The sequence below is a fragment of the Poecile atricapillus genome, chromosome 3, assembly GCF_030490865.1.
Source record: "Poecile atricapillus isolate bPoeAtr1 chromosome 3, bPoeAtr1.hap1, whole genome shotgun sequence".
Lineage (NCBI taxonomy): Eukaryota > Metazoa > Chordata > Aves > Passeriformes > Paridae > Poecile > Poecile atricapillus.
Genome location: NC_081251.1, coordinates 930,889 through 952,939, shown reverse-complemented (window position 1 = coordinate 952,939; position 22,051 = coordinate 930,889). Strand labels below are relative to the sequence as shown.

General features: G+C 47.8%; 1 protein-coding gene across 1 annotated transcript in view; it reads right to left on the bottom strand.

Annotated features, from left to right (window-relative positions):
* The window catches only part of RAB10 (RAB10, member RAS oncogene family), a 41,605-nt gene that overhangs the window by 6,000 nt on the left and 13,554 nt on the right, over positions 1-22,051 (bottom strand). Inside the window, exons 2-3 of the mRNA XM_058834285.1 lie at positions 9,642-9,702; positions 109-247 (exon numbers count right to left, since the gene is read on the bottom strand). Of these exons, the coding sequence (XP_058690268.1) occupies positions 109-247; positions 9,642-9,702 (200 nt within the window). The remainder of the gene's footprint in view (positions 1-108; positions 248-9,641; positions 9,703-22,051) is intronic.

Genomic DNA, 22,051 nt, shown 5'->3' with positions numbered 1-22,051 from the left:
TCCTCACTGTGTGCTGTGAGCTGCTCCCAGCCCTGCCCTTCTCCCTTCCCACCCTCCTGAGCACAGGCACAAAGAGCTGGCACTGCTGGGGATGCTGTGGGGTCTCACCTCATCGATGTTCCTGAGCCATTTGCTGATGTTCTCGAAGCTCTTGGCGTTGGTGATGTCGTACACCAGCATGATGCCCATGGCCCCTCGGTAGTAGGAGGTGGTGATGGTGTGGAAGCGTTCCTGTCCCGCCGTGTCCCTGCGGAGACACCACGGCATCGTCACACACATGTTGAGAATGCTTGGGTTTTTATGTACAACAGCTGGATTGTTATTGACATCCTTTCAATTTTTATTATGTATTATTTATCCTATATATTTTATAAGGTATCATGTTTGTATTTAATTGGTCAGCAAGTTTGTTTTTTTTAATTATTATTTTAATAAGAATAGATTGTCCCTGCAGAGACACCACGGCATCGTCACACCATGGACAGGATGCTTGGTTTTTTATGTAGAATAGCTGAATTGTTATTGACATCCTTTAGATTTTTATTATGTATTATTTATCCTATATATTTTATAAGGAATCATGTTTGTATTTAATTGGTCAGCAAGTTTTGTTTTTTTTTTTAAATTATTATTTTAATAAGAATAGATTGTTATGTAAATTGATTTTTATCAATTTTTTTTTTACAGGAACTTTTTAGGTTAGTTGTTAGTTTAGTTGAAATAGTAATGCTTGATTTTATAAGGTTGGTTTTTTAATATATATTATGGGTTTTCAGCATGTTTTTATGTATATAATCTATACAATCTACAATCTATAATATAATGTAATATAATGTAATATAATGTAATATAATGTAATATAATGTAATATAATATAATATAATATAATATAATATAATATAATATAATATAATATAATATAATATAATATAAATATTATAATATTATCTATACCCATGGTATCATCACACACATGGAGAGGATGCTTGGTTTTTTATGTAGAATAGCTGAATTTTTATTTACATCCTTTATTTTTCTATAAGGTATCATGTTTGAATTTAATTCGTTAGAAACTTAGGTCATGGTTAGTGTATATGTTCATTAAACATTTTTTTTTTAAGATAGTTTACATTTTTTGTTTTTTGGAAAGTGAGTTTTATATGGGTAGAATTTTCTCTTTTGTAGGTGTGAGTTGTTTTTGTAAGAATAGATTGTTATGTAAATTGATTTTTTTTACAGGAACTTTTTAGGTTAGTTGTTACTTGAAATAGTAAGGCTTGATTCTATAAGGTTGGTTTTTTAATATATATTATGGGTTTTCAGCATGTTTTTATACATATAATCTATACAATCTATAATCTATAATACAATATAATATAGATATTATAATATTATATATACCCAAGGCATCGTCACACACATGGAGAGGATGCTTGGGCTTCTATGTACAATAGCTGAATTCTTATTTACATCCTTTATATTTCTATAAGGTATCATGTTTGAATTTAATTCGTTAGAAATTTAGGTCATGGTTAGTGTATATAGTCATTAAACTTTTTTTTTTTTTTTTGATAGTTCACATTTTTTGTTTTTTGGAAACTGAGTGTCTTATATGGGTAGAATTTTCTCTTTTGTAGGTGTGAGTTGTTTTTTTAATACGAATGGATTGTTATGTAAATTAATTTTTTTTACAGGAACTTTTTAGGTTAGTTGTTACTTTAGTTGAAATAGTAAGGCTTGATTTTATAAGGTTGTTTTTCTAAGATATATTATGGGTTTTTAGCATGTCATATATATAATATATATAATCTATAATCTATATAATAAATATCAATATAATATAATATATATATATTATAGTATTATATATACCCACAGCATCGTCACACACATGGAGAGGATGCTTTGGTTTTTATGTAGAATAGCTGAATTTTTATTTACATTTACATATTTACATGAATATTAGAAGATATCATGTTTGAATTTAATTGGTCAGTAAGTTATTGAAACTTAGGTCATGGTTAGTGTTTATGTTCATTAAACATTTTTTTTTAGATAGTTTACATTTTTTGTTTTTTGGAAAGTGAGTTTTTTATATGGGTAGAATATCTTTTTTGTGAGTGTGAGTTGTTTTTATAAGAATAGATTGTTATGTAAATTGATTTTTATTTTTATGATTTTTATTTACAGGAACTTTCTAAGTTAGTTTAGTTGAAATAGTAAGGCTTGATTTTATAAGGTTGGTTTCTTAATATATATTATGGGGTTTTAGCATGTTTTTATATATATATAATATATATAATCTATAATATATAATAGAATATAATATATATATTATTATATTATATATACCCACGGCATCATCACACACATGGAGAGGATGCTTGTTTTTTTATGCAGAATAGCTGAATTTTTATTTACATCCTTTATATTTCTATAAGGTATCGTGTTTGTATTTAATTGGTCAGTAAATTATTGAAACTTAGGTCATGGTTAGTGTATATGTTCATTAAACATTTTTTTTTAAGATAGTTTACATTTCTTGTTCTTTGGGAAGTGTTTCACATGGGTAGAATTTTCTTTTTTGTAGGTGTGAGTTGTTGTTTTAATAAGAATAGATTGTTATGTAAATTGATTTTTTTTTTTCAGGAACCTTTTAGGTTAGTTGTTTCTGTAGTTGAAATAGTAAGGCTTGATTTTATAATTTTTTATATATTTTTTAATTCAGTCTTATAAAGCTCCAACTTGATCTTGCAAATGTATATTCCTGACATTTCTGATCAAAGCCTGTGGAACATCAATCAAGCTGTGCTGTTAAATGTTGGTGTCTGTCAGCAATGATGAAAATTGATCACAAAACATCAATGACAGCCTGGATTTTCCCTTCTCCTTCTGGGATCTTTGGTGGGATGGATGAGGTGTGGTTACATGGCAGCAAGGTGGGAATTAGCTGTAGATTGAGAATTAACTGAGAATTCATTTGAAAATCATGAATGAAGAATTAACTGCACATTCTGCAGCGTCTCTCAGAGGCCACAAACCCCAGAGAGCGCAGGTTTAGGCATTTCCAGTGGCATTGTATATGGAAGAAGGACACAGAGCTGCTGGAGACCACGGAGATGTTCCAGGGTGACCTCAGAGCCCTTCCAGGAGAGGGACTGGGGACAGGGTCTGGAGGGACAGGAGCCAGGGAATGGCTCCCAGTGGCAGAGGGCAGGGCTGGATGGGATTTGGGGCAGGAATTGTTCCCTGGCAGGGTGGGCAGGCCCTGGCACAGGGTGCCCAGAGCAGCTGGGGCTGCCCCTGGATCCCTGGCAGTGCCCAAGGCCAGGCTGGACACTGGGACAGTGGGAGGTGTCCCTGCCATGGCAGGGGTGACACTGGATGGGCTTTAAGGTCCTTTCCAACCCAAACCATTCTGGGATTCAGTGATTCTTCTATGACAAGGCAGAATCAAAGGTTTCTTCACATTTAAATCAAGGTTACACATTCCATAAGCTGCTGCAGAAAGGCCCAGGGTGTCCCTGGCCCACAGCTCCTGGCTCACAATGCACACTGATCCCCTTCTGCTCCTGGAGCTGGTGACACCAGGGCGAGGACAAGGAGCAGAGGAGGAACCAGGCAGGTCCCAAACCTGAGCAGCTCTGCCAGGGATGCCCTGACAGGCCCAGGTCACTGGCTGTGCCCTTGGGGGGTAACTGATTCCATTCCCAGCTCCACAAACCACCCAGGGATCCCCTCACTGCTCCTGAAAATGTCTGATGTGCTGCTGGGAACCTTCCCCAGCCTGCACTGACTGGCCAAAGGGCTCAGGTACAGCCTCAGCTCCCACTGCTCTGGACTGTGCCCAATTGCCCATGTCTCAGAAAAACCCAGGACATTCCAGCTGGAGCCTCAGCAGCCCCACACTGGGATATTTCCAGGCATTCCTGTTTACTCATCCCACTCCCCGGCCTCAAGGTGAGCACACTGCTCTGACATCCCACACTCAGCTCCAGGACTTGGCATTTGGCTGCACTGACTTTCACAGGACTTTTTCCAGTGACATTTCTCCAGCTGGCTGAGAACAGCTGGAATTATAACCCACTCCTCGACGGGATTTAAACTTTACAGCTTCACCTTTTGTGGCTTCTCTTCAACACAAGACCCACAGCCTATCCCCTTATCCCAGCTGTTAACTCTTCCCTGGCTGGGTGGGCTGGACATGGGGGCTGGGAGCACCTGGGACAGTGGGAGGGGTGGGATGGGATGGGCTTTAAGGTTCCTTCCCACCCAAACCATGATGGGATTCCATGAAGTAATCTGGGGCAGTTAAATCCTTTAATTGATGTTTTTCCTAGCATATCCCAGAGAGAGAGGGATCCTCTCATTCACTCAGGACAAATTCCTGCAAAATATCTCCACTCTCACCCTCATTATTTTCTCTCTCCCCACTTGCCAGCACCTTCCCCCAGGTTACTCCCTCCCACTGGCTCCTGCCGAGCAGGACAGCGCTGGAAAAGCTTTACCAAGCCCTTCAGACATTTGGGATCTGATTCCTCCCTCCTGCCACGGCCAGCAGCTGTCACAGGAACAATTCTGAGTGCTTTTACACAACTTGGCGTTGGCAGCACGGAGCTGCTACTCACTGCTTGTCACATCCTACAACTGACTTGCCTGGTTAACTCCTCCACTGTTTTTTCTGGCAACTGGAGCTCAGCTAATGGAAGAGAAGAAAGCTGGGGAGGGAAGAAGCGAAGAACCTGGAGTGTTTCCCTTTTTTTTTTTTTAATAAATACTATAGCTGCCCTTTCCCCTGGTTAATGGATTCTCCATTCATTATTCAAAGATAACTCCTAATGGATGGGAGATTAGAGCTGGCTGAGGCAAACAGAGGAAATGAGTTATGGTTCTCCAGGTGCCCACGAGGGCTGGATCCACCCTGGGCAAACGGCAGGACAGTCAGAGCAGGCAGGTCCTGTTTGCTGCCCTGGCTCCCCAGCCCTTTGTTCAAACCTCTGGGATGTGGGAGCAGGCTCCAAAGCTCTGGGTGTAGGCACAAACGTGTGTGAGCTGGCTCAGTCTCCCAGCTCACATTAATGTGGGCAAGGATTATTGAAACAGCCAAGGAAAATGAAACACGGGAGGAAAGGGAGAGAGCAGGGATGTTCAGCTTTGTGAAGACAAAGGAGGTTGTCCTGTGGGACTGGGGAAAGGAGATGCTCAAGGAAAGTGAAAAATCTATTTGAATTATTCTCATGCCAACATTAAAATATGCATAAGCTGTATCATATTAGAGGTTTAACCTGGAGAGAAAGGAATTTCTGGGACAGCTTTCCAGCTGACCTGGCAGAGACAAAAGGAACCTTAAAATGCATTATGATTTATTGATGAATGATTTATACAGCTGCAGCAAGAAGAGATTAGATCTGCTGATTTGTGAGCATCCTCCCAGTCCACGTGGCTCAAAATGAAGGTCTTCAACATATTAAACCAAGTAATTCCTAGCAAAATCATCCCAAGAATTTTATTACTGCCCCACTGTTGTTACATTTGCAGAACTGTGCAGCCCAGTGTTGCTCTGGAGAGACTGGGGAATGCAGGAGCTGCAGTTTCCAAAGGGAAAAGTGGAAACCTGTCCAGCCCAAGGCTCAGCACTCCTGGCTGGGATAAACCTGGGGATGGAGGCACATCCAGCTGGGCAGCAGTGGGCTCAGGGCTGGATGTGCCTGCTCAGCACCTTCATGGACATTCAGGGTGCCCTCAGTCAGCCCATGCACTGTGAGGAGGTGCTGGAGGAGAGGATGGCTCTGCAGAGGGATGTGGACAGGCTGGATCCCTGGAAAGGGAGCTCAGGCCTTGGCAGGGGCTGCCCAGGGAGGTGCTGGAGTCTCATCCCTGGAGGTGTGCAGGGAATTCCTGGATGTGGCACTCAGAGCTCTGGGCTGGGGACAAGGTGGGGATCAGGCACAGCTGGGGCTCTGTGGCCACGCAGGGATTTTCCCACCTCAGTGATCCTGGGATTCTGTGCTCTGTCAGGTACTTCAAATTTCAGCTCTTCTGGATAACACTCAGCCAGGAAAAAATAAATCCATAACGAGAGAATGATCCAATTGTTTTACAGGACTGCCATGCCAGAGGAAAATCTTCCACCTGGAGTCTCAAAAGCCCTCAGCAAACAGAATTAACTGCTAGACACTCTTAGGGCAATTTCAGGAATTAATGAGGCTGATGGCACCCAGGGAGTGGAGCTGTGTGCAGCTCTGGCTGGTCACCAGCACGCTCCCTGAACGCCAGAGCCTGCACATCACAGGGAATTTCCACACCTGGAATGACTCAGGATGGCAACACCACTCTGCTGCCACCTGCACACTCATGCCAGGACAGGGGATTGTTTTTGACATGAGCTGATTGCTGAATTAACCAAGCTCCTGAGGACACTTCTCTGGCCATGTAAATGAGAGAAAAATGTTATTTTATAGTCCTCTGCACAGCTAGGAGCTGCACACTAAAAACATAAAGCTGTTCCTAAAATTTGGAATCAGTCAGGAAGACTCTAGGAAAACAGGCTGACACACAAATGTCATTAAAGATAGGAGAGTTGGAGGAGAAGCTAAGTAGGAAAAAAAGAAAAAAACGGATTTTTAGCTGTTACATTCCTTTGAGCCTGTGCTTTGACACAAACCCAACTCCGATTTTTGTGCCTCCTGACCAGCACCTCAGAGCTCCACCTGGGCAGCCCAGAGGTTTTCCAGCTTCCATTTCCCAGTGGTTAAGGAATTCTGGAACCAGGGATCCCCTCAGTGGATTTAAGAGTCCAAACCTGACCGTGCTCTTGTAAAATCCCTTGTGAACTCCTCCACGGACACCTGCAGCTACCACTACATCTCATGAGGAGATTCCTAGCAAAACTTCATTTCCTGGTATTTTCCACGTGCCACTTTCCAGCTTCAGGCCAGAACTGGTGTTCTGGTGTTGGAAAAAGGCAGCAAATTCTATCAGAGCCTCCCTACCTGTTCAGGACACGCAGGATTTTAAAGATGTGCTCTGACATCCTGAAGAAGCCTCCTCTTTCCAGCTGTTTTTCCTGAGACAGTCCCTTTCTCTGCAGGCAGTGCTGATCCAGCCTGTGCTCTGTGGGATTGCCACACTCACCTCCTGCCCACAGCATCAGGAAAACCCCAGTGCATTTCTCAAGGGCTGCATTATGTTCATGACTTCTGGGAACTCGAGGATGCCAAAGCCTTTTGGTTTCCATTTCAAAGCAACTCTACCTGAGTTCCTGAATGTGGGATATCACACTCAAGTTTTACCCTTGTCCCTTTGAAGTCCTTCAGTGTTTTCCCAAAGCCAGCACCATCTTTTCCTGGATCTCTCACTCTGGTCCTTCATTCTTTCTCTGCATTGTGACAGTGTTAATATCCTTGCAGACATTCAGCACTGCAAACCCCTCCAGGTCCCCCTCTTTATAAGTGTTTCCACTTCCAAATGTGCATGAATTCCTTCCTCCCAGATCCTGGACCAGGCCCATCATTAGTGACTGTCCCAGAGATGAGCTGGACAATAACCCAGCCAAGGAGATCCTCAGTTCCTGGGCGTGCTTCCACCCAGAATCTGACACACAGAGGTTCTCCTGATGGATCTGCCCTGGATAAGCTCATTCCTTGGGAAGGCCAGTCCAGGGCTGTGTCCCACCCTGCTCCTCACAGGCACATTTACATTTGGAGCAGCAGGAGAAGCTCTAATCCCAGCCTGATCCTTCCAGAGCAGCGCCCCCAGCTTTAAGAGCTACTGAGTATCAAGTTGCTCCTCACCCCAGGCAGGTTTTAATTCAGCCTGACCTTTGTGTTCTTGCTTTAGTCCTAAATATAAATTTCAGAGGTCAGGGCACGGCTGTGAGACTGTCACGAGGTGCTTTTTCCATGCCCAGGAAGAGGGAAGGAGCTGTCCTGCTGTGGGCTGTGGTTGTCACACCTGAAGGACGGGGCCATCCAGAGGCACTTGGATGAGCTCCAGATGTGGCCCATGGGAATCTCACGAGGTCTCCTAAGACCAGCTGCAGGTCCATACTCTGGAGCAGGGAAAGCTCCAGAGCAGCCTCAAGTTTACACAGGAAAGGTTCCCCCAAATCCATCCTCATCTCACTCAGCTGCTGCCTTGGATTGTTCTGGGAATGTTGCACAGCTCCTGCAAGTGTGGAGTGAGTTCAAAGGCAGGAAGCAGTGGGGAAATAGAGATGCACTGCATAAAACACCTTCACAAGACACTGAGCCTCTGCTGGGCAAAACTCCTGCACCAGGAAAAGTTAGAAACACAACACTGATATTTTATTTATTTGAATTTTTTTCCCTTTTTTTTTTTTTTTTTTTTTTTTTTTTGTCTGTAGGAGCTTCATTTTCTGCTTTCCAAATTTCATTTCAAATGTGCAATCTGAACCTGGCAGAAACAAACAGCAGATTCAGGCCACAACTTCCCAATTTTGTGACATTTAAAAGTTGCCACTGTATAAATCTCAGCTCACCCAACTCCACTTCCCTAAGGCATTAAACCCCACAATCTGTACAGCTTCATTACATGGTGCTCTTCATGCATGCATTAAATATCCTCATTTTTTCATATTTTCTGTTCTTACATTTCATGATGATTTTCTTTTTAAGTTTAATCCTAGTCATGGAATGGTTGGGGTTGAAAAGGACCTTAAAGCTCACCCTATCCCATCCCTGCCATGGCAGGGACACCTCCCACTGTCCCAGTGCTCAGCCTGGCCTTGGGCACTGCCAGGGATCCAGGGGCAGCCCCAGCTGCTCTGGGCACCCTGTGCCAGGGCCTGCCCACCCTGCCAGGGAACAATTCCTGCCCCAAATCCCATCCCCATCCCTCTGGCAGTTCTAACACTTCCTCAGGCTGCTGGTGACAAGAGGACTCCAGATGCCCTGGTTAGGAAGGATAATCACTCAGGATTATCCTGGAATGTCTGGAAAGACCAGTGTCCCTCCAAACTGGAAGCCAGCCACCTGCACCTACAGACAGCAACGTTATAAAGCCATGGGATTGTTCTGAGTGGGACACAAGGGACAAATCCCAGCTCAGAGCTCTTCAGTGAAGCTGGAGAACACAGATGAGAGCAGGGAGCCCAGCCAGACCCACGGGCCAGGAAAAACCACCGGCTCTCCTGACCTGACCTGCTGGAAAGCCTCTGGTTAAAAGCACAGAAGCTCAAAGGAAGGAGTTGAGGCTTTGCCTCTTGTCAGACATTCCCACAGAGCAGCCGTGTTCCAGCCAGCTGAGAAGCTCTCCACAGCTGAGCATGGAAAATTCCAGCCCAAGTGCAGCCCTGGATTGCGTTTTCTGCTGACACAAAGCAAGGCTACGAGTCAATTTATAGTCACAGACTGGAGGCAACTCCTAATTTAAAAATTCCAGTTTTAAACCACTTCCCACTAAATCACAGCCTGTGAGGATGCTCTCCCCACCAGCAGGAGGTTTGCCAGCAGCCAGGTCCAGTGGTTACAAACACTGCTGCTGCTCCAGTCACACATGTGGAGTGTTACCACTGTGGAAACACAGAGAACAGCTGCAAACCTGCATCCCTGAACAGAATTCAGGAAGAGCAAACTCTCCCCAGGAACACCTGCTGCTGAAGGAAGCTGTATGTTACTCACCAGATCTGTAGCTTGATCTTCTTTCCTTGCAATTCAACAGTTTTAATCTTGAAGTCTATCCCTAAAATAAACAAACACATAAATAAGTCATTAGTGTTTATTTATCAAAAAATTTAAAAAAATAATTTAAAAAAAAGAAATCAATTCCACATCAACTCTGAACAGCTGAGACAGAACAGCAGGTTTTTAATTCTTTCACTGAACTGCCAGGTAAACCAGGGATGTCCAGGGACACTGAAATGGGAAAGGAGCTGGGAGACCAGGAGGGCCTCAGGGAACACACTGGAATACCCTGAGCAGGAAGGACCCACAGGGATCATCCAGTCCAACTCCTGGTGCTGCCCAGGACACCCCAACCATCCCCTCTGTGCCTGAGAGCGCTGTCCAAAGGCTCCTGGAGCTCATTCCCTGGGGATCTGTTCCAGGGACAGGGGCTGCCCAGCACACACAGGGTTTGCACAGCTTCCACAGGGATGCAGAACGGCTCAAGCCACTCAAAGCTTTAACCAGAGAGGAAAGGTGAATTATCAGAGCTCAGTGTCCTTGTCCAGACACATCCCTGCTTCAGCTTTGGGTATGGGACAGCCAAAGCCAGCCTTGGCAGAAGTGTCACCAAGAACTCAGCCAAGCACAGACCATGAACAGGTTTTTACTTTCAATACCAACTAATACAGGAAGTCCCCAAGCGTCACATCCACAGGGTTTTTTAACCCCTGCAGGGATGGAGACTCAACCCCTGCCCTGGGCAGCTGTGCCAGGGCTGCAGAGCCCTTTCCATGCAGGAATTCTTCCCAATATCCAAGCTGAGCCTGCCCTGGCCCAGCCTGAGGCCATTTCCCCTTGTCCTGTCCCTGTTCCCTGGGAGCAGAGCCCGAGCCCTCCTGGCTGTCCCCTCCTGGCAGGGACTTGTGCAGAGCCACAAGGTCCCCCCGGAGCCTCCTTTGCTCCAGGCTGAGCCCCTTTCCCAGCTCCCTCAGCCTCTCCTGGGGCTCCAGCCCCTTCCCAGCTCCATTCCCTGCCCTGGACACGCTCCAGCCCCTCCAGGGCTCTCCTGTCAGGAGGGGCCCAGAGCTGCCCCAGGATTCAACCTTCTCTTCCCAAAGCTGCCACAAGAATTACAGCAGAGGCTACACCAGAGCAGGAACACTCCAAACCATCCCCTCAAACCACTCTGACTCCAATTAGATGCCACTGTTCCAACTTTCAATTCCAATCACAGAACACCACTGATCATTCCTCATGCTTTCCAAAAACCTGTTTATATTTAGACTTTTCAAAAGGCAGCAGCTGCAATCCCAAACTTCCCTCCCAAACCTACCAAGGTCACTTTTTACCAAGGAAGATTAAACAGAATTTATGAAATGCACTATTACATAAGAAATTTGTATGGGAGCTTTGCTTTGAACTCCTTTTAACCAACACCCAGCACACAGAACTTCTTGGGCTGAGAGCTGGACACAGAAACTCCCAGCTCTGGGCTGGGCAATGGAAGGACATCCCTGGAGGAGTCCAAGGAAGGCCTGGATGTGGCACTCAGTGCCCTGGGATGGGGACAAGGTGGGCTCAATGATCCTGGAGTGCTTTTCCAACCTGAAGAATTCTGGGATTTAAAGCCCTGCAGTGACTTGAGGCCAAGGCTGTCATTAATCCCAGGATGGCAGCCTGGGACCTCCTGCCCATCTCAGGTCAGTGCTCCTTTGTTTGCAGCCCCAGCACTGCAAACCCTCACACTAGGTTACATTTATGAATCAGTGGATTAACTATCACACAAACGTGACTGGAAATATAAACCTGCTGAATGATCGACTGCCAAGATATAAAACTGCCCCAAATCCACCCAGCCCTGTATTTTTTCAGCATTTCAGGGAGTTGTTTGCTGCCATATCGTGTCCCCAGCAACAAAACCAAACAAATGAGCACCAAACATGAGAAATGAAATATTTTATATGGTGACAGTTACTTCTGGGCTGTGCCCAGCTGAAGCAGAATGTTTAAGAACCACTTTTTATGTGGTAAGATAAAGTAAATTATTAACCCAGCCAAGGAAATTAACTCTTCTCTGCACTCCGAGGGATTTAGCCAAGTCCAGTATTTGGGGATAAAATAAATCTCTAATCTCATGTTATACTCAGCTCTCATTCCAATATAATACCAGTTCAGCCTTCAGAACAGAAAGGTTGTTATAAATAGCAATGTAACTCCCTGGAAATGCTTCCGAAGGAGCTCCAGGACTGGGAAAAGGAGACTCCTGTGTGGCTGTAGTGCCTGTCCAGTCTGAGGCTGTTGACAATAAACAGCAGAAACACAAAGGCTTCCCAGAAAACAGATATGGGGAGGTTTCCAGGAAAATCCAGTTCAGGAAAGAGCTGAAGAGGGTAACGGGTATAAAACCTGACTGGCTGAAGAACAGACATCTCGTCATCACAGGGGGATAATGACAGAGCTCATGAATTAAAGATGAGTATGAAATTACTCCCTCATTAAGTGTTGGTAAGATATTTATCACCTTCAGCAGGACAAGCTGGGAAAACCTGGAAGAATACAGCCAGGCTTACAAAAATCTTATAAATTCCACATGTTCCAATGAAGCTATGGAAATGTTCTCTACCCTTCAGGACAGCTCACAACAGGCAGACCCTCACTTCTGTGGTTCCCAGCTCACTTCTGCATTTCTTTCCCATTCCCAGTCTTGCACCTGTTGCTCTGAGCAGCCTGGGGGAGCTGAGAGGCTGGACATGAGAGCCCCAAACCTCCCATGCCCTGGCCTGATCCCCCAGGGTGGGCAGCAGAAAGGGGGGATTCTGCCCCTGTGCTCAGGTGAGACCCCAGTCCTGGGGATCCCAACAGCACAAGGAGCTGGAGCTGCTGGAGAGAGCCCAGAGGAGGCCCCGGAGCTGCTCCAGGGCTGGAGCCCCTCTGCCATGGAGCCAGGCTGGGAGAGCTGGGGGTGCTCACCTGGAGAAGGATCCAGGGAGAGCTCAGAGCCCCTTGCAGGGCCCAAAGGAGCTCCAGGAGAGCTGGAGAGGGACTGGGGACAAGGGTTGGAGGGACAGGAGCCAGGGAATGGCTCCCAGTGCCAGAGGGCAGGGCTGGATGGGATTTTGGGCAGGAATTGTTCCCTGGCAGGGTGGGCAGGCCCTGGCACAGGGTGCCCAGAGCAGCTGGGGCTGCCCCTGGATCCCTGGCAGTGCCCAAGGCCAGGCTGGACACTGGGACAGTGGGAGGTGTCCCTGCCATGGCAGGGGTGCCACTGGAGGGGCTTTGAGGTTCCTTCCCACCCAGCCCAGTCTGGGATTCCGGGATTCCATGGGTGCAGGTGTGACAAAGCTGAACTCAACTTTAGAAAGGACAGAAGCATTTCTGGAGTTTCTGGGCTCCTGCCTGGGGGTACCAAGGCTTTAAGGAGCACCAGCAGTCGATCCCATGGTCAGTGCCAACACTGCCCTCGCACAAACCCTGAGTCTGCTCTGCCCAGCCACGGCAAACCCGGCCCAGGAGCAGCTCCAGGGGCTGCCAGCTCACGCTGGACTCAACTCACACCCCTCCATCCTGCAGGGAATACTGCCCAGAGCCCCAATTGTACCTGTGCAAGTCTAAACCTTGTGGATACACAACTATTGGCTCAAGGGATTTGTGCTTCCATCTATCTCTGATATAAGATGCTAACGAAGAGCCAGGATCTTCATCAGCAGAACAGCTGATGAGTCCATAATCATTTCCATATCACTTTACACCTTCCCAAGCCCCTGCCACTAAATCACAAAGTGACTGGTCTTGACAAGTGACAGACCCAAGGGAGAAAAAATTATTTTCCAGTCCATTGCAGAGCTACAAATGATGAGCTGGTCCTTTTCACAGAGCCTGAATTTTGTTTGCATTCCTTCCAAACAAAGCCCCCATTGAGCACGGGGAGGATGCTGGGCGGGAAGAAGCAGAATGTAGGGCAGGAGGAGGGCACGGCTGGGAGCTGGAGCTTGACAGGCATCCTGCAGGCACATCCCACCCTGCAGGGACATCCCATTCCATCCTGCAGGGACATCCCACCCTGCAGGGACATCCCATTCCATCCTGCAGGGACATCCCATCCCATCCTACAGACACATCCCACCCTGCAGGGACATCCCATTCCACCCTGCAGGGACATCCCATTCCACCCTGCAGGGACATCCCATCCCATCCTACAGGCACATCCCATACTGCAGACACATCCCATCCTGCAGGGACATCCCATCCCATCCTGCAGACACATCCTACACCACCCAGCTCGGCACATCTCACCCAACACAGGCCAAGAGCAGCACAGAAACAACTGCATTTTGTCTGTAATTCATTAATAATTGCTGTGCACACACTGCAGCAGCAGCACCACGTGGGCTCAGCTCGGGGAAGAAAAGCAAACGTGCACAAATTCATCCTCAGGTTCATCAGGGCAATGGAGCTGGGAAGGGGCTGGAGCCCCAGCAGAGGCTGAGGGAGCTGGGAAAGGGGCTCAGCCTGGAGAAAAGGAGGCTCCGGGGGGACCTTGTGGCTCTGCACAAGTCCCTGCCAGGAGGGGACAGCCAGGAGGGCTCGGGCTCTGCTCCCAGGGAACAGGGACAGGACAAGGGGAAATGGCCTCAGGCTGGGCCAGGGCAGGCTCAGCTTGGCCAGCAGCAGGAATTTCTGCCTGGAAAGGGAGCTCAGGCCTTGGCAGGGGCTGCCCAGGGCAGGGGTGCAGTCTCATCCCTGCAGGGATTTAAAGCCCTGTGGATGTGGCACTTGGGGACATGGGGCAGTGCTGGGGATGGTCTGAGATCCCTTCTCCAGCCTCATCCACTCTGTAATTCGAATCTTGTGTTGAAGCTGCCCAGCTTTGTGCCACAGGCTCTGCCAACAGCCAGGATTTTTAAGTGTGACTCAAAGAACACCTCTCAATACCCGAGTTCCCACCTCCTGAGGAGCAGCGGGAGGTGTCTGGGTGGCCATGCCCAGCTGTGCCCCTCCCAGTGCTGGGTCATCATGAGGAAGGTGAAGTTCTCAGCCACAGCACCTTCTCCAAGAACCTCTCATGACTATAAAAATATGGAATGGTTTGGGTTGGAACTTGAAAGCCCATCCAGTGCCACCCCTCCCATGGGCAGGGACATCTTCCACTATCCCAGGCTGCTCCAAGCCCCATCCAACCTGGCCTTGGACACTGCCAGGGATGGAGATTATTGTTGGATTATCTAGTCTGTAAATTTGTCAGCTATAAATGAAGTCACCAAAACAGAGTTCAGTTTTTGTTTGGGTTTTATTTTTTAATAAAATAAGGAGTCAAGGTTTTTCCTACCAGGTGTGTATGTTTGTGTAATCCATGTGTTCTTCCACAGGTTTCCACAGAGCTGGAATCCAGCAGTGCCAGTGTCCCAGGCACAAAGAGCCCCTGGCCTGGGGTTTGCTACTGCCCCTCCAAAATAAACTCTCCTGTCTGAGCTTGTGCTTCCAAAACCTCTCACACCAACTGAAATCATTGTCCCAGCAAAGTCCCATCACCCATTGCTGGGGACAACACCTGGAAAAACCAACACTGAGACCTTGTTCTGTGCTGAAGGATGAAGGAGGGAGAAAACAGCTCCTAAAAAGCCTCTGGAAATCAGTGCTGGCACTGAAGATGTTGAGCATGGTTTGGGATGGTGTTCATCCACACTGTGCAGCTCGGAATCTCTCACAGAAGAAATGTTTTGAAAGACTTAAGTTGTAACTGAGATCATTAAGAGCTTAATTAAAAGCAGAAGTCTCAGCTCTTGCCTGATGAGCTTGTGCTGGGATTTCCTTGGAAAGACAAAGTGGATTTACTGCTGAAGCTTTCTTACGAAATAATTAATAATTATCTTAACTTATGATAACCAAGGTTAACGGCTTCCTGCTCTAAGTAAATGACACCCTGAAGCATTAGAGCTTTGCAAGAGCTGCACTGTATAGAGTTTTGGACTTGATATATTTGGAAAGTTTGTTACTGGGAGGCCTTGGAGGAGATCAGGAGGAATTTCTTCCCAGAAAGGGTGGTCAGGCCTTGGAAGAGGCTGCCCATGCTGGAGTCCCCATCCCTGGAGGTGTCCCAGGAAGGCCTGGATGTGGCACTCAGTGCTCTGGGGACAAGGTGGGCAGCTTGGACTCCATGGTCTTGGGGGTCTTTTCCAAACCCAGGGATCCTGGGACTCTTCACTAAGGTTAATACATCTCTCCTGAGACTCTGGGGACCTCAGGATGAAATTGCTGTGTTTACAAAGACCAGACAAAGCTTTTCACCCCAAAGTTAATTTGGCAGTTTTAAAAGCACTCAGGCTTAATTATTGCTGCTGTTGTCAGTTCTCTTTTATTGAATTTTTGCTATTTAAATGAAGGTGTTTTGGGGTTGTTTCCTGAGCTCTGTGTAAGCTCTAAGCACACCTGGAGGATCCCAGCTCCACATGGACTCCAGGTATGGCACAGCCTGTGCTCCCAGGATCGCTGTGAGTCCCAAGGCCCCGTTCCTTCACTTTGTGAATGGGAGAGCTGTTAGTTAATCCAGTGAAGACAGCAGCAGTTTCCTTCTGCCTGCCCAGATACTTTCTTCACTCAAGGCAGGAATTTCCAAAAAGTGAGGCAGTAAAGACTTCCTGTGGCTATTAAAGCCCTTACTTGAGTTGGACAGGTGTGGGGAGGTGTTCAGGCCAGGCTGGACAGGGCTTGAAGCAACCTGGGATAGTGGGAGGTGTCCCTGCCTGTGGCATGGAGCTGAGCTTTAAGGTCCTTCCCAAACCAAACCAATCCATGATCCATTCTATGATCACACTGCTTAACTTGAAATCCTGCAGCCCCTCTCAGCTCCTTGGGGTGTCTCCTTTCCCTCGTCCATGGGAGATAAGAAAGGAACAGGCCTCCATCAACAAGTGCCACCTGTAAGAATCACAGCTCTCAGAGCAGGGTATTCAGGAAAGAGAAACTGAAGCTATTCCCAGCTTCATCCTTTGGCAAAGGCTTGAGTGAAAGCCTGAGTTTTATCAGAGAGCCAAACTCAGCTGACGTGGGAGGGAGTGGGAAGCTTTAGGCTGGCTGGGACAAGCCTTGGCACTCATGGCAATTCCTCCTGCAATCAGGCTTTGCACCTCTGGCAGCCAGCAGAGCACCCAACTGCAGAGGGGAGGAACTTGCTGGAACAGGGCCCCAGAGGGAGAAGGAACCCACATTGTCCTCCCCCAATCCCAAAAACATCTGGGGAGGAATTGACACTTTAGGCCAAGGCTACTCTTCCTAACAAAAGATTTATTCAGCAGGAGTGAGGGACTGCACTGCATTTGAACTCTTCCTTGTGCTCAGGCCTGATCACGTGTAGCATGGTCAGGTAGATGGGAAGGACAGAGGGAAGAGGGAAAGGCAGCCTGATCAGCCACAAAAAAACAGGGATGGAACCAAAACAAGAAGCCTGTGGATGTTCTGGGTCTGACAAACACATGGTGCTCCTGGTTTAAACCTAGCAGGCAGCACGAATTCTGCTCGTGCCTTTGCAGGAGGATGCCCCGACTCCAGAGCCCTGCACACACCCTGCTCTTGGAGCTCAAACACACTTAATCCCCTGAGTAAACAGCAGAGTAACTCAGTTAATCCAGCAGCTGCTCCTCCTCCTTCAGGGGAGAGCCCCTGCAGCTCACCTGCTGTGTGTGTGTGTACACAGAATTCCAGCACACACATCCCTGGGAGAGCACCCATTCCTGCATGGATCCTTCCTACACTCACATGAAGCCAGGAATTCTTCAAGGGGATAGAAAAAATAGCATTCATTGAATCCCAGAATGGTTTGGGTGGGAAGGGACATTAAAGCTCATCTTGTCCCACTGTGTGCCACAGGCAGACAGATGTCTGTCTTCACTTCCCAGGTGGAAAAATTTGTCTTCTATTTCCAGGCATCAAAAGCTCCATCCAAGCTGGCCTTGGACACTGCCAGGGATGCAGGGGCAGCCACAGCTTCTCTGGGAAACCCGTGCTAGGGCCTTCCCATGGGGAATATTGAGATTCCTTATCCATATTCCTGTCCTTTGCCCACAGGAAGCCATTCCCAGTGTCCTGGCACTATCTGCCTGTATAACCCAGCCAGCACAGAGAGCAGAGGAGCCAACAGGGATCTCCAAGCCCTGAACACCTGGATCAGACAAGCCCACCCAAAGAGCTGCAGGCCAGGTTATAAACCCTGCAGGGCCCCAGAGACACGGGCAGCACAGGCTCGCTCGGAGGATGCGCTGGGCCACGCTGCACACGCCCAGCCCTCTCCACCACAGGCTACTCCCACACTACTCAGAGCCAGGTCCTTGGGGTGTCCAAAGGACTCCAGTTCATGGTACAAACTGCCAGGGGAGCTCCCTCCCAGCCTCCCAAGCTGCAGTGACTCAGGACTCCAAGGGCAGGACGGGGAGTACCTGCCTGACTTGTTGAGACGCGGAGCCCGGAGCGGGAGCAGAGCTCGGCACAGGGAGCGAAGGGGCCCCAGGAAATAACAGAGGCAGGGCACGACCCCCAGAGACCCTGGGCTCCCACAGCTATGGGGAGAGGCAGGAACAGCCCTGGAACCAGCCCAGAGAGTATCAGTCATCACAGTGACACTGGAATGGCCTCCTGGCTGTCTTTGCTCTCCTCTTCTACACCCTCAGTTCCATCATTTCTGACATCCCACCCCCAGGAGCGTAACAAAGAACTCAAGGTATGAGTAAAGCACAGATTAATGTGTTAGCAAAGCAGAAATACAGTGAATTCAGGTGTTTCACCTTCTCTGCAGGAAGTTTTTCCCAGTGCAGTGTGCAAACCAAAGCTGCAGCAGGAACTCACTCGTCCTGCTCTGCAAGGTTTCAAGTCATGACAGCTCAGCACTGACAAAGCACCTGAAGCTGCATCTGACTCAAGTTAGCACACACCTCACATGAAGTAAAGTAACACACACCTTAGCTGAAAACCTTGGGAAATGTGCACTGAGCTCATTTACAGAACAGAATCATGGAATTGTCCACACTGGAAAAGACCTCTAAGGTCACCAAGGCCAGCGATTCCAGTGGCCTAAGAAAGCTCCACAACTGGGCAGGAGAAACCTCCCCCTGAAGGTGAAGGTCCTGCCTGGGAGCCTGGTTTGGATCAAGCTGAGCTTGGCAGGACCATGGGAACAGAGTCAAGTGATTTAATTACATTCATTCCACCAGCCACAACTGATGACATGATCAGTGTCAACAGTTTTTTCCCATACATCCAGTCCCTGGTGCCAAACCTCCCATCCTCAGACCATCACCCAAAAGCCTCTCCTTCCCCAAAAGCTCTCTCATCATCCACTCACCAAACCACCCCTTGCACCTGAACTATCACCTGGGTAAACATTCCCTGCTTTATGCCAAGGTCAGCAGCCTCCAGCCATCCACACCACGACAGCAACAGCTACACAAAACTGCTTTTCTGGGTAACTCCCATGGGAATTGCTGTGTCCAACTGCTGGGGAGCCACAGTATCCTGAAAATTGGTACTTTGTAGAGCAGGTATCAAGACCAGGAACTATGACTAGATCTCATTCTGTAAAGATAAGTTAAAGACTCTTATCCAGTGACATTTACTAGCATGAGCTTGTGTGTCTTAAAAAAAACTTGTTTAATTTCAGCATCTTTTTTAGGAATGCAGTAGATTCCCAAAATCCAAACGAAGACACTTCAACTTTTAACACAAAATTTGCTAAATTAGAGGTTCTTAAACCCAAGTGTAATTCCTTTCCAAGAGGCTGCTCAAGCTCTACCAGCCCCTCTTAGTGACCCCCTGGCTCTGTCCTGAGTCCCCCATGTCCCAGTAGTTTATAAAACTGCCCTTCCAGCCCAGTTTCCCCAATCCCACACCAATCCAGAGAAATTCCAAAGCTGCTGATGTAAGGCAGGACACGGGACAGGAGCAGCAGCACCGGTGCCAGATCATCTCCTCCCAATTAATCTATTCTTAACGAAGCAAATGACAGTCCTGCGAGACAGCAGCTCCTGGGGGTGACCTACATTCCCCTCCTGGATGCATCTGTGTGCCTCAGTTGCTGTCACACGTCCCTACAGGGTACAGGGAGATCTGCTTTATGCAAACCAGCCCTGACCAGCTCATCAGGGACTCGCTGAATATTCATTCTGGTGACAAATCCAGTACTCTGGCTTCTATCCCCCCAAATCCCAGGCCTAATCCCCCCCAGACAATAGGAGGCCGTTGTTATCCAGCCTGACCTGGTGTCTGGGAATGGCCACTTGCTGGGAATTCATCCACATCTCCACTGTTGGAAGAATTTGGGGATCCTCCTGCCACTGCAGCTGCCTAAACCCATCTCATATTGCCCTTATTCAGAGACTAACAGAATTCAGAGATGAACAGCATCCCCAACTGCAGGATTCACAACTCCAGGAGGGAAGGGGATCCTCCTAACTGGAAATTCCTTTCTGAAGTGCTCCTGTTGCCATCAAAGCAGCAAAGGAGCTGTGAGCAGGTGAGATTTCTGCCATTGGCCCTTTCAGGGACACACAGCAAATGTAGGGCACCAAAACTGTCTCACTGTGAGTCTCAAATGAAACCTTCTCCATGACTGTTTTTGAGATTTGTAATAAAAATTACAAATTAACACCTAAGTCACTGCAAAAGGCAATATTGCTGCCAAGAATTCTTTAAGAGCATTTGGTGGCAGTTTTAAAAAATATTAAAAATATGAAGTGACCAAGGAGCCAGCGGTGGTGGGATCTGCATGTTCCCTACACAGCACCTCCATGGCACTGGGGACCTTCCACCTCTCCACTGCTCATCACCTAAATGAAAATATTAATCATTTCCAGGAACAATCCTTGAGATCTCCTTTGTTCCACCCTATTCCCTCCAACAGGGAGAAGTCCATTACCTTGCTATTACACATTGGATACTTGCAAATGTAAATCCTTTCACCAGCTGAACATGACTTTTTTTTCTTCTAAAAATTACAGATTCTATCCACATATTTAGGTCTGGGAAGCCACAGGGCTGTAAGGAAGCAGAGTACCAATACATCAGGGATTCCCCAGAGCTCCTCAAGCAGCACTGTTCATGTTTGATAGATGGATTACAATGAGAAGTGCTGTTCAAACCCACACCTGGAGTTAAAATCCAAATAATCAGGAGGTGGAAAAGGCCCTGGTACCATGTAGCAGACAGGGAGCTGGGGGCCCATCCCACAGATCTGCCTGTGAGGGATTTCCAAATATCTCTTCCTCATTCAATGGTGACACAATGCTTTTCCAGGAGCTCCACATCAACCTCGAGTTCCAGGTCCCTCTCTCCATCTGCTGCGAGTATTTAAATACTGATCTGGACATAAACTGCCAGTCATGACTTCTGTATTAATCTTTGCAAATAAATTTCAACTTTTCTGTAAAGTGAAGGTGATAGCTCCTCCAAGGGAGGAACTAAGGTGTGTGAGCTTAAAACCATTAGTTAGAGGTGGTTGTCTGGGGGCTGGAGGGAAAGGGGACTCAAGGGACTGAAGTTGAACTCCCAACAGCTCAAACCAACCTGTTTCTACCTTGAGAGGCACCACATCCTCCTCCAGGTTCAAAGGAAGGGACAATGACACACGGAGCCACACCTGAGAAACTCAGTTACCACAGAATCATTTGGGTTGGAAAAGCACTCCAGGATCATTGAGTGCCCAATGCCTACCTTGTCCCCAGCCCAGGGCACTTTCCTTGGCCACCTCCAGGGACTCCAAACCTCCCTGGGCAGCCCCTGCCAATGCTAATTTGGGGGTTAACAAACACACCCTTGGTGATTTCAGCTGGGGTGGAGGCTGAGGCAGCACCAAGGGACAACGTGGTTCTCCCACTCTGGCAAGGACAGGGCAGGGGAGCTGGGTGAGCTCCAGCTGCTGCAGCTGTGCCAGGAACACTCCAGGGAATGCTGAGCAGTCCCACAGCAGTCACCTGATGGCCAGCCCAGTCCCCAGGAGCAGAGCCTCTGCCAGTGGGCCAAGGCTTCATGGCAGTTTTGATCTGGTGTTTGACTCCTGTGCAAAGTTTGGGAGATAACTGGGCTGAGGAGCATTTCCCATAAAATGGAGAATTTCCCCAGCACTGTGACCTGGACATGGAGGGACAGCCACTCCCAACAGCTCGGAATCCAACATGTTTAACGTCAGCATGCACTCAGCAGATGTGTTCAAGGCACAGCTGCCACAAGTTCTGGGAGCAGTGAGCGTACCGGGCACCCCAGCCATGCAAACACTGGGATCCCAGACAACAACAGAGGTTCAGAGAACTCCAGAACTGCTGGGGCTGGAAGGGACCTCTGGAGATCCTCCAGTCCAAGCAGGGTCACCTGGAGCAGGTGAGAGGGGGAGACTCCACATCCTCCCTGGGCAGCTGTTCCAGGGCTCTGTCACCCTGCATGGACAG